Here is a 12,500-nt window from a genome sequence, read left to right as displayed (position 1 = left end):
ACACACACACACACACACACACAGGCACACACACGCACACACACACACGCACACACACGCACACACACACCTCCTCCTGATCCTCGATGACTTTGCTCGTTATCTTTGTTTTCTTCAAGACATCACGCATCAGCTGTTTTTTGCTGGTTCCTCCGTACAGAACCGGTTCCCACGTCTTCAGATCCTCCAGGTCGTAGACCATATCCTACACACACACATATATAATATAAATGTATATATATATATAGAGGTACATATATATATGTATTATGTGTTATGGTCGTGGACTCACAGCGCAGCCGTTCCTGCAGTCCTGTATGTTGACGTAGTAGTTGAAGTTGTTCCAGATGCTCTCGACTCCCAGGAACTGGTCGTCGTCGGTGGCGTGGCGGCTCCCGGTCAGCGGGTCGATGAAGAAGTTCTCCGGGACGCCCCGGCTCCCCGACAGCACCAGGACCCAACAGTGGACCCGCAGGCCGTGCAGGGGGTCAGCGGGTTGCTGCTCGCGCTCCTGTTGGTGAAGGAAAGACGAGTTACAAACCTTCAGCTGCATTTAAGTACGATTAATGGTGAACGTTCACTTCATCTTTGTGTCTCTGGATGGGAACAGAGGGACAATATGACTGAAGCGATTTGAACAATGACCGGTTTAGAAACGCACAACTTCAACTCATTAGACTTTCCCCATCTGTGAGTGAGCAGCTCTGCTCGCTGTGGTTCACACTTTAAAGAGCAGTTCATGATTTTTTTGCACCTTTTGAATCCTTCTGTGTTTTTGCTCTTTTAAAGTTCAAATATCATTCTTACGTTCAGGTTCATGCTTGTATTTTTGGTTTCTACATATTGTAGTTCTTCTTTGTTCCGTTTCTACAATTAAACTACAACTGTCGCCCTGTGTTGGTTTTTAAATATTACTATATTTAAATATTAGGATATTATATGTAAGGATATATAATATATATGTTTTTAATATATGTTAGTTTAATATTAAATTAAAATGATGATAATATTATTTGTATTATATATATTATTTAATATACACAGTATAATATATTAGGATATATATTATTATATATATTAATAATATATATACATTATATATAATAGGATATATATATATATTATATATATTATATCATATAATATACACAACATGTGTATTATATAACATCAGGATGTATAGATCATGTTACCTCCTGTAGTTTTTGCTTCTGAAGCAACGCGGCCTCCTCGTCCTGCTGCTGCTTCTTCTTCTTCTTCTCCTCTTGCCGAATCAAAAATTGACTCTTCAGCTCCTTCGGAGGTTTCACTGAGTATTTATTCTGCTGAGGCTCCTGCTCGTGGCTCTCACTCTGCACGTACACACACACACACACAAAGCACAAACCCAAAGCGAACACATTGTACGCGTGTACTACGTGTACGGTGATCACGACGTAACGCGCACACCTACCTTGACCTGGGCGTCCAGCAGGGGGCAGTGCAGCCGGCTGCGGTCCAGCAGACACATCTCTCTGACGGCGTAGCCGCTGACGCAGTAGGCGTCGTAGTTGGCGCCGAGCAGCAGGCTGCAGAGCAGCGTGGAGAAGTCAAAACACGTGGCTCTCTGACTCTGCAGCACCAAGCCGGAGGACAACAGGAAGCTGGGCTGGGACAGCAACACACACACACACACACACACACACACACACACACACACACACACACACACACACACTGTTACGACCCCTCCCATCCACTAGGGGTCTGTGTCCTTTTTGCTGCCTACTCTGTCTTTCAGGATGTTGATCGGCAGCTAACGAGCCCCACCTGAGCCTGCTGGAAGTGCTGTGTTTCTTTGCAAAGGATATAGCTAGCTATTGTAAACTAATTATTTTTTTTCTCTCAACCCGACGTGATCAAATACGTCAAATGAAAGTATTCCTCCATCACATGTGCAGTGCATTCTTCCGTCACATGCACACGGGGACTTTTTTTTTGGGGGTGATAACACTATTTTGTTCAACGTTCATGTTTTTGTTGATGAAAGAATAAAGTTCTACTCACAAATGGATTAAGTCAAAAACGTCATTTTTAAAATTTGTATTAGAAATGTTTGCTTGCATGTCTGCTTATGACAAAACAAAATGTCCCCAGGCCTGGGGCCTCTCTTCTACCTAGAGACACAGAGGTGAACTCTGATTGGATAGAAAGCTCTACTTAAAACAAGCTGCACTGAAGCAGAGCAGCTGAGGAGCACAGTAGCTGTGCAATGAGAACATAAGATAATGGGGAAAATATTTCTATAAATTATGATACATGTAGTGTATTTAAGAAAAAATGATTCAATTATAAAATAGCTCTAACTTTGTGATTGTGTTTAGGCCAGCAGAGAAGGCTTTGCAGGCCCTGACGGCCACCACTGCCCACCAACGTAATGTGATGAAGCCACTGAGCAGACAAACTAAGAAGGACGTGAATGAACTGAGTGGATTCATTTTTTATGTCTGTATCAGTGTTTAATGTTTCTCACCAGGTTCACCGGCGGCTCCAACGGCTCCAGAGACAGGAAGTCGGCCACGAAGGAGGCACAGCCCGGCCAGCTGAAGAGCTCAGGGTGTTCTGTGGCCGTGGGCCGAAGAGTCGTGGACACGAACTTCTGAGTGTTAGAAACATACGCACACGGTCAATTAGACGAGGCACATATGGACTGTTTTAAAGATGGAAACCTTGAGAGGAAGTGAGAAAAATAAATGCTGTTGATCCACTTTGTAAGAGACATCTTAGTTGTGTTTTCTCTCCCGTGTGAAGGACTGAAGAACAGGTGAGGAAAGCTTTGGCCACAATCATTATTTCATCTGTGACACTGGTGACATCTTAAAAATATGTTGACAGCATTATTTTGGGGTTGTTGTTGTTGTTGTAATACATTTTTTTTAGTCTAGAGTTTTTATGTAGATAACTTGCTAACACACAATGTTTGTACCTAATGTTTAGAGCGAATGGAGGAAATAAAACATGAAGCTCTGAGTTCTGTTTAAAACATCATGAAGTGGTGCACTTCGCCATCTTGTGGCCAAACATGTGTATTACAACAACAAATACTGGAAGAATGATCCTGACAAAGAAAAATGGTTCCAAAACAAAAAAGAGAATTAAAAATAATTCCCCTGTTTTCATAGAACAAAGTAACTTAGAAAAATAATCCGGGCACAACTTTCTTTGACAATTAAGAGCAGAAAAATGGATCAGAAGAACAGTTCTTAACTTGTTTCTCAGCTTCTGTACATTTCTCTTCTGAAAAGAGATAAATAGAAAAGAAAAGGAAGAAGAGTTGGATTGTTGCCGTTACCTTAACACCACATTCATTGGTCGGGCAGAGCAGCAGAGGTGTGCGGTTGGGATACAAATTTGAATACTGACGCTGGAAGTTGTCGGTGATGTCTAACAGTCGACTCTCGTCGGGGGAGTTCGTCCTGCTGGACTCAGGATACAACTGGTCTGGACTCAGGTTCAACTTCAGGCTGTAGGGAGGACGACAGGTAAAGACATTAGAAGGATGGATGGATGGATGGATGGATGGAAGGATGGATGGATGGATGGATGGATGGATGGATGGATGGAAGGATGGATGGATGGATGGATGGAAGGATGGATGGATGGATGGATGGATGGAAGGAAGGAAGTATGGATGGATGGATGGATGGATGGAAGGAAGGATGGATGGATGGATGGATGGATGGATGGATGGAAGGAAGGAAGGATGGATGGATGGATGGATGGAAGGAAGGATGGATGGATGGATGGATGGATGGATGGATGGATGGATGGAAGGAAGGAAGGATGGATGGATGGATGGATGGATGGATGGATGGATGGATGGATGGCCCATAAAGTCCCCAAAGTCTTCAGCAGAGAAACTGAAGACTTTGGGGTTAAAAAAGACTATTTAGAGGTCGTTTTAATCAGAAATGACAATTTATCATCAGAATAGTTAGAGCCCTGGAATGGCTCCTTCAGTGTGTTTATCTATCAGAAGACTCACAGAAGCTCTTCGGGAGCTGAAACATGTCGAGGTTCCTCTTCGTCATCCTCCTCTTCCTCCTTTCTGACTTCCTGCTCCTCGCCGAGTGACCCCGGTACAGACTCCATCTTTTATAGAAGTTTATAAATGACAAATGTAAAGTTTATACAAACACACGGAACAATGAAACCCGACTAGCTCATGATGAATCACATCTGTCCTGTAGAACTCAAGAAAAGCCACAATGTAGTGTATTTATACTTACATATATATGTATAAATATACAAGGATAAATATGTGAATAATTCAGACCGCAAACCATTTGTATTTGGTGTAGATATATATATCTATATATATATATATATATATATATATATTATAACCTACATAGTACTGTGTAATAGTTTAGTACATATGGGGTATACATAAAGTACTTACTGGGTACTTAATCCTAGGAGCAATATGTATACAAAGTATCTAAAACTGGTTCCACGTTGACAAACATTTAAATGCTCTTACCTATATAAAAACATATTCATATTATATTATAATAATGTACACTAACTGTGAACGGAGACATTCTGCATTGTGAGTACTTTTACTTTGGATACTTTTAGTACATTTTGTAGGTGATTCTATATCTAACTTTAGTACGTAAACATAGTGAATTATGGACTTTTAGGTATTTCTGAGGCTTCGTCCACCACCGTTAAAAATCAAATATATATTAAAATGTACATTAAAATATACTGCTCGAAGCTGTACTCACCGAGTGCTTCAGAAAGTACTTGTACTAGTTTTATCTGGAGGATCTTTTGTGTTTAATGGCAGGAGCGTTTGTGTACTACTCCGTCTCCATGGTAACAAGCAGACGTGATGACGCACGCAGCCTTCACGTGCATCCAGAGCCGTTATTGTTATTGTTATTTTTTTTTAAAGACGGAAAAGACCAATTATGGTCATTAATTGAATAAAATAAAATAACAAAAAATAACAAAATAAACAATGTAAAATGATGAATTAAATAATCACACGAATACATTGTGTACAATATATAAATGAACCAACAATTCGTGAAATGATTGAAGAGATGATTGAAAGTCGTTACTATGTGATTTCGTTATGAGCTTTAATAATGACATCACTGTGATCGTTGAGCGTTTTTTAACGGCTTGTCGTTGAACGCAGCACAAATACTAAATAAACACCGTCAAACAAGCTGAAAGATGCTTTCTAGCTAATGTTTCTCTCCTGTTGTCCGTTATTTAATATCCTCTCGTGGTTCTTTTCCGTTTGTTCGGTTGATTCTTAAGATTATATTTACATTAGTTAACTTTGCAGCAACAACACAAAACCCTCTGTGTTCTTGAACGCAGCTCAGTTTACGTTACTCGTCAGCGCACGGGACGACGCATGCGCACATTGTTCATTTCCGGGTAGCTACACAACACACCAGCAGAAGAAACCCACCTGTGCTGCTGCTGTTTCATTCACTTCTTCTGGGTTTTATTTCATTTTCTGGATCTGCATTCACCCGCGGCTCGCTCCCGGCTGTCCTCGTGTCTCTCCATGCGCGCTCCCGTGTTTGTGACGCTGTGTGTGTGGGTGCTGAGCGATGCGACGGCTCGTCAGTTCAGTGAGGAAGAGATGGCTGCTGTCAGGTAAACAAACACATCCAGAGAGACGTACTCAGATCCTTTACTGCAGTACAGGTACTAATACCACACTGTGCAAATACTGCATTAAAAACCTTACTTAAGTATGCAAGCATAATCCACTAAAACCTGTCTTTAAGTAAAAGTATGCAAGTATAACCAACTAAAACCTTTAAGTACAAGTATGCAAGTATAACCAACTAAAACCTTCAAGTACAAGTATGCAAGTATAACCAACTAAAACCTTTAAGTACAAGTATGCAAGTATAACCAACTAAAACCTTCAAGTACAAGTATTGATTGTGCAAATTATTCTGTCAGTGTTTTACTATTATATCTGGTGATTATTGATTAATATTACTGCTGCATTAATGTTTATGTTTTATTTTAACAATTTTAAACAATTCCGTGAGTTAGTTAGCCAAACGTATAAACTGTTAAAAAAGCTAACTAAAACTAACGGATAAACAGTTAACAATGGTTGGCTAGAAATATAAAGTAAACCGATGAATTAGTTCGTTAAATGACAGGTGAACAGTTGAAATAACTCAGACTTGATATGAGTCTAGTCCTGATACTAGTCTAACCTGACAATCAAACCCCTGTCTAAGGCCAAGACTAGTTAGTCTTAAACTAAGTTAATGCAACTGGCCCCAGAACACAAAGGAAACATGAAAAATACATCCAAATACATCCAAATACATCTAAATAAGTCTAAATAAATCTAAATAAGTCTAAATAAATATAAATAAGTCTAAATTAATCTAAATACATCTAAATGAATCTAAATAAATATAAATAAGTCGAAATAAATATAAATAAGTCGAAATAAATATAAATAAGTCGAAATTAATCTAACTAAATCTAAATAAGTCGAAATAAGTCTAACTAAATATAAATTAATCTAACTAAATATAAATAAATCTAAATAAGTCTAAATAAGTCTAACTAAATCTAAATAAGTCTAAATAAGTCTAACTAAATCTAAATAAGTCTAAATAAGTCTAACTAAATATAAATAAGTCTAAATAAGTCTAACTTAATCTAAGTTGAGGTTGAATAAACCCGACTTAGCTTAAGGTTGCAGGTGTACTCTGTGGTCTCGTATGACGTTAACCTGCTTCGTTCTGCAGACAGCGCATCAAATCCATGTTCTACCACGCCTACAACAGCTACCTCGACAACGCTTTCCCCTACGACGAGCTCCGCCCACTCACCTGTGACGGACAGGACACCTGGGGCAGGTAAGGTGACATCATCGGGTTTTGGTACAACAATACCCCCAAAAAACTGATGAAGTTAACGAAGTACGTTAAAAAGAGACTGCAGTGTGTTGATGTATGAACGTCACAGGGCTACTTATTTAATTTAACTTGTAATTAATGTTTCTTTCTTTTACTACTTCTCTCTTTTTTATATTCTTAATGGTTTCTGTTCATCATCATCTAGTGCCGTTTTATTGTCTATTTGCTGTTATTTTTCAATATAAAACACTCTGAGAGACGTCTCTTGTATGAAAAGCTCTTTATTATTATTATTATTATTATTATTATTATGAATCTTGTTCTTTACACTTAGGTTTTCTCATCACACAAGAATCTATTTTGAAGTTTTTATAATTTGATACGTTTGCTGTCTTTTCCTTCAGAAACACTTGAATAATCACATATTTCCTGTATATATATCAGTGTATTAATACACAGAATGAACTCGTGAAGTTATATTTTTCTTCACCCTCTTTATATGCGTTTGTTTTAAATGTATTTATGTTTAGATTTTGGCTTTTAAACTTCAATTTCTCTCAATTCGTCCAATTCTGTTCTTGTGTAACGTCTTGTTATATTAATATTTTCTCAAATAAACAGAGAAAATAATGAAACATTCCTCCGTCTTTGCTCAACAGCTTCTCGCTCACTCTGATTGATGCTCTCGACACTCTGCTGGTAAGTTTCTGACAAAGATTCAATCATTTGACGGGACTTTTAATGCTGTAAACCTCTTTAATTCACGTCCGATTATTAGCAGAAAACAACCGTCTCTTGAGTTAGAGTATGTTCAAGAGCGGTGCTGCGTTCAGGTGTCGTTTGATAAATGTTCCTCTGAAGGTTTTGGGGAACCACACAGAGTTCCAGCGCGTGGCGTCGCTCCTCCAGGACACCGTGGACTTCGACATCGACGTCAACGCCTCGGTGTTCGAAACCAACATCAGAGGTAAAGACGACGAGTGAACCGGGAGTTACTCCGATCTCTATGTGCAGGAGTCAAACTGTGTGTGTGTGTGTGTGTGTGTGTGTGTGTGTGTGTGTGTGTGTGTGTGTGTGTGTGTGTGTGTAGTGGTGGGTGGTCTGCTGTCTGCTCACCTGTTGTCAGGTAGAGCTAAGATGGATCTGGAGCCTGGTTGGCCGTGTTCAGGACCTCTGCTGAGGATGGCCGAGGACGCCGCCAGGAAACTGTTGCCTGGTAATAAAACACACACACACACACAGAGAATACACACACACACACACACACACACACACACACACACACAGAATACACAGTGCGTTGCAGTAATACTAACAGTAATACTGTTAGTAGAAAGTATTTGTGGTGAAAGGAAACTCCTTCCTACGTTCAACAGCTTGTACACAGACGCTTACTTTACATACGTTCTGTTGTTGCATAATAATAATAATATTAATAATCATATTAACAACCAGATAAATATGAACTGACAGAACTAAGAAGTCGCTGTTAGAATCCTGGATTAAAACGTGGATTAATCAACACACAGATAACAGAACCATCATTAAAGTTACTTCTCAAGGAAATAAATAAATGAAATATCTTTTGGGTTTTGAACTCAGACAGAAGTAAATATAAACGGCCGTCTGTCCACGTGTTACATTTCAAAGTCTAAATGATTCGTGCATTACTTACTAATAATAATGAACAATTAAAGTGCGTAAAAGGTTTTGGACCCTCGTCTTAGTTTACGCTCCAAATACTTTAAACTGGATTATTTTGTAATCAGTCGAGCTCTGAATGTATTTATTTTAACACTAAATTCCTGGTGTTAAAAGGTTAAAAATTTAAATAAAAAAAAAAAAAAGAAGAAGAAAAAAATAAAATAAATAATTAATATATATATATATATATATATATATATATATATATTGTTTGTTGCAACACTATAAAGAACCGAGTCAGAATACTGGACCCTGTGCTGTAACGCGTTGAAATGGTTCCAGCGTTCCAGACCCCCACCGGGATGCCGTACGGTACCGTGAACCTGCTGAAGGGAGTCAGCCCCACAGAGACCACCGTCACCTGCACCGCCGGCGTGGGAACCTTCATCGTGGAGTTCGCCACGCTGAGCCGGCTGACGGGAGACGAGACCTTCGAGAACGTGGCCCGACAAGCCCTGAGAGCCCTGTGGAGGACCAGGTCTGACATCGGGCTGGTAACTAGTCCGCCTGTCTGTCTGCTTTGAGTTCAGCGATCATGGAAACACGTTCATAGAACCACAGTAGCTGCATCCTACGTACAAACAAAGCTTTTTAGTTTCAACTTTACACACATTAACGGTGCCTAAAATACAAAACTGCAGATTTACAGTTCTCTCTAGTGGAGAAAAGTAAAGGACAAGAGGACTGTTGGGACACCTGTGTGTCTGTCTGTGTGTCCAGGTGGGGAACCACATCGACATCCTGTCTCAGAAGTGGGTGGCTCAGGACGCCGGCATCGGAGCCGGGGTCGACTCCTACTTTGAGTATCTGGTGAAGGGAGCCATCCTGCTGCAGGACGAGGAGCTGCTCGACATGTTCACGGGTAACAACGACCACAACAACAACAAGCACAACAACAACAAGCACAACAACAACAACAAGCACAAGCACAACAACCACAACAAGCACAACAACAACAGCAAGCACAAGCACAACAATCACAACAAGCACAACAACAAGCACAAGCACAACAACCACAACAACAACAAGCACAAGCACAACAACCACAACAACAAGAACAACCACCACAACCACAACAACAACAAGCACAACAACAACAAGCACAACAACAAGCACAAGCAAAACAACAACAACAACAAGCACAACAACAAGCACACCAACAAGCACAACCACAACAACAACAAGCACAAGCACAACAACCACAACAAGCACAACAACAACAACAAGAACAACCACCACAACCACAACAACAACAAGCACAACACCAAGCACACCAACAAGCACAACAACAACAACAAGCACAACAACAACAAGCACAACAACCACAACAACAACAAGCATAACAACAACAACAACAAGTCAACATACGACCTACATTGACACCAGTTTGTTGTTCTCAGAGTACGACCGAGCCATTCAGAACTACACCCGGTTCGACGACTGGTACCTGTGGGTCCAGATGCACAAAGGAACCGTCTCCATGCCGGTCTTCCAGTCTCTGGAGGCCTTCTGGCCGGGCCTGCAGGTAACAGACCAGAACACTGAACACACAGACACAGAGTCCTGACTCGAGGCACGAATATCCATGTTTCCTTCTCTGTGCCTCAGTCTCTGCTGGGGAACCTGGACAGCGCCGTGAGAACGTTCCAGAACTATTACTCGGTGTGGAGACAGTTTGGAGGTCTGCCGGAGTTCTACAGCATCCCTCAGGGGTACACTGTGGACAAGAGAGAGGGGTACCCGCTGAGACCGGGTCAGTCCGCCAACCAAATATCAGCACACATGGACGTAATGTCACCAGTTGAATAAACCTGCAGGCTTTTATTTTGAAAGTCAGGAAGCCTTTCAGCCTTCAGTGAGTGTTCCTGTGTGTGTGTTTGTTCCAGAGCTGATCGAGAGCGCCATGTACCTGTTCAGGGCGACAGGTGACCACACCTACCTCCAGCTGGGCCTCGACGCTCTGGAGTCCATCGAGAAGATCACCAAGACGCCCTGTGGATACGCCAGCGTGAGACCAGAGAGACATTAGTCTGACGTTAACTTATCCATAAATATGGAAACCAACCACGTGTCCTCGTGACCTCACGCGTCCTCCTTGTGTGTCCTCCTTGTGTGTCCTCCTTGTGTCCTCCTTGTGTCCTTGTTTGTCGTCCTTGTGTCCTTGTGTGTCCTCCTTGTGTCCTTGTGTCCTCCTTGTGTCCTCCTCGTGTCCTCCTTGTGTCCTTGTGTGTCCTCCTCTTGTCCTCCTTGTGTCCTCACGTCTTAAGTCCTACTCATTGTGTCTTCATAACTTTAAAGTGGGTCGTGTTGAATCCACTGTGGCTGCAGCATACTGTTATTAATAACATAATAACATAATAACAGTATGTTATTAAGTTATTAATAACATACTGTTATTAATAACTTGTGTGTTTGAGGAGCTGGTTGATCATTTAGTCGACGAGATGTTCAATGTGCACTTATAGAAACAGGAAATCTTCAACCAGATCATTTCGGCTTCTCTTGCTTCTTAAATGACTTCTTGAAGAAACATTTCATTAATTGGCTCGTTATTAGCGACCCTTTGTGTCAATGAATGAACAGATTCTGGTCTATTCTGGTTTTATTTAATTTAAAATATATCCACTCACGACAAAACAAACCAAATATGAACACATGAATTGTTGTGGTTGCAGGTGAAAGACCTGCGAGATCACCAGCTGGACAACCGGATGGAGTCCTTCTTCCTGGCCGAGACCATCAAGTACCTCTACCTGCTGTTTGACCCCGCCCACTTCCTGCACGGCGGGGGGGGCGGAGGGCGCCGGCTCGTGGGAGGAAGGCGGCGATGGCGGGCGCTGCGTTTTGGGGGCGGGGGGGGTTCATCTTCAACACGGAGGCTCACCCTCTGGACCCGGCGGCGCTCTACTGCTGCGGACGCCACGCCCGGGACCGCCAGGAGCTCCGGGACGTCCTGCTCGGCCTGTCGGAGCCCGGCGGCCGATCGGAGCCCGGACGGACGGAAGCCCCGCCTCCCGGCCGATCGGAGAGCATCGCTCTGAAGCCGGGCGAGAGGAGGACGAACCCCTCGCTGTCCTGTCCCGTTCAGCCGTTCAGCGCCCGGCTCGCCGTCCTGGGACAGGTTTTCACCGACGACGCCTGAACTCATCGTGACTCTGGGAGACAAAGACAGACGGACTCAGATGTTTATGAATCAATAATTCATAAACTTCCATAAAGCTGATTGTCTTTGTTTTTGTGATGAACTCAAAGTCGCTCTAATTTAAACTGAAGCTTGAAATATATATTTTTATTTATTAGAAATCTTGTGGTTGTTTCGTGATTTGTCATATTGTCTAATGGCCGAATGTAAGAAATAAGAAATGATGATTATTCATTCTTGAGTTTTACACAGATTACAAAAAGAAGACATTTATGAAATATAGTCATAATTATTAAGTGTAATAAGAGGAAACACTGACACCTGTGAAAAATAGAATCGCCATAAGAGTAAAGTAAATATAGTAAATAATAATAACAGAATATATAAAGTGTATACGAAGTGATCCTGACACCAGCATCACTGGAGGTAATACTGCGCAGTGCTCAAAGCCGCCAGCAGGAGGCGGTAGACTCACTGAGACCTCCACAGATGGCTGTAGGGGGACTGAGAGACTTTAGATTCATGTGTGCACAAAATAATTAACTTTTTAAAGAATATATATGTGTTTCTGACTGAATAAAATAACTGATTCCACGCTCAGCCTTCGATTAGCAGCAAAGAACGTGACGACACGTAATAAAGTGACTTCTAGTAGAAGTTATATGATCAGAGAACACATGAGGTCCATCAACGAAAGATCAGACAAAAGAACAAAAGAACATCTTCAGGAAGACGGGAAACAAACACGAAGA

The 12,500-nt window shown here is 41.5% G+C and overlaps 2 protein-coding genes across 2 annotated transcripts in view; one reads left to right on the top strand and one right to left on the bottom strand.

Annotated features, from left to right (window-relative positions):
• Positions 1-4,131, bottom strand: part of ccdc135 (coiled-coil domain containing 135) — a gene marked incomplete at both ends in the record, with an annotated part of 10,049 nt that extends 5,918 nt beyond the window's left edge. The window contains 7 exons of the mRNA XM_079175351.1: positions 71-205; positions 293-511; positions 1,194-1,352; positions 1,454-1,648; positions 2,513-2,638; positions 3,332-3,503; positions 4,025-4,131. Of these exons, the coding sequence (XP_079031477.1) occupies positions 71-205; positions 293-511; positions 1,194-1,352; positions 1,454-1,648; positions 2,513-2,638; positions 3,332-3,503; positions 4,025-4,131 (1,113 nt within the window). The remainder of the gene's footprint in view (positions 1-70; positions 206-292; positions 512-1,193; positions 1,353-1,453; positions 1,649-2,512; positions 2,639-3,331; positions 3,504-4,024) is intronic.
• A 1,318-nt stretch (positions 4,132-5,449) lies between these two features.
• edem2 (ER degradation enhancer, mannosidase alpha-like 2) lies at positions 5,450-12,184 on the top strand. Its single transcript, XM_079179731.1, is given in 13 exon segments — positions 5,450-5,664; positions 6,792-6,902; positions 7,562-7,601; positions 7,764-7,869; positions 7,993-8,118; positions 8,889-9,100; positions 9,327-9,468; positions 10,007-10,131; positions 10,215-10,359; positions 10,493-10,614; positions 11,282-11,392; positions 11,394-11,459; positions 11,461-12,184. Coding segments are annotated over 13 exon segments (1,686 nt in total). The 5' UTR covers positions 5,450-5,572; the 3' UTR covers positions 11,749-12,184.
• The last annotated feature ends 316 nt before the right edge of the window (positions 12,185-12,500 follow it).

This window comes from Pholis gunnellus (assembly GCF_910591455.1).
Source record: "Pholis gunnellus genome assembly, chromosome: 2".
NCBI lineage: Eukaryota > Metazoa > Chordata > Actinopteri > Perciformes > Pholidae > Pholis > Pholis gunnellus.
This window is presented reverse-complemented; position numbering and strand designations above follow the sequence as displayed.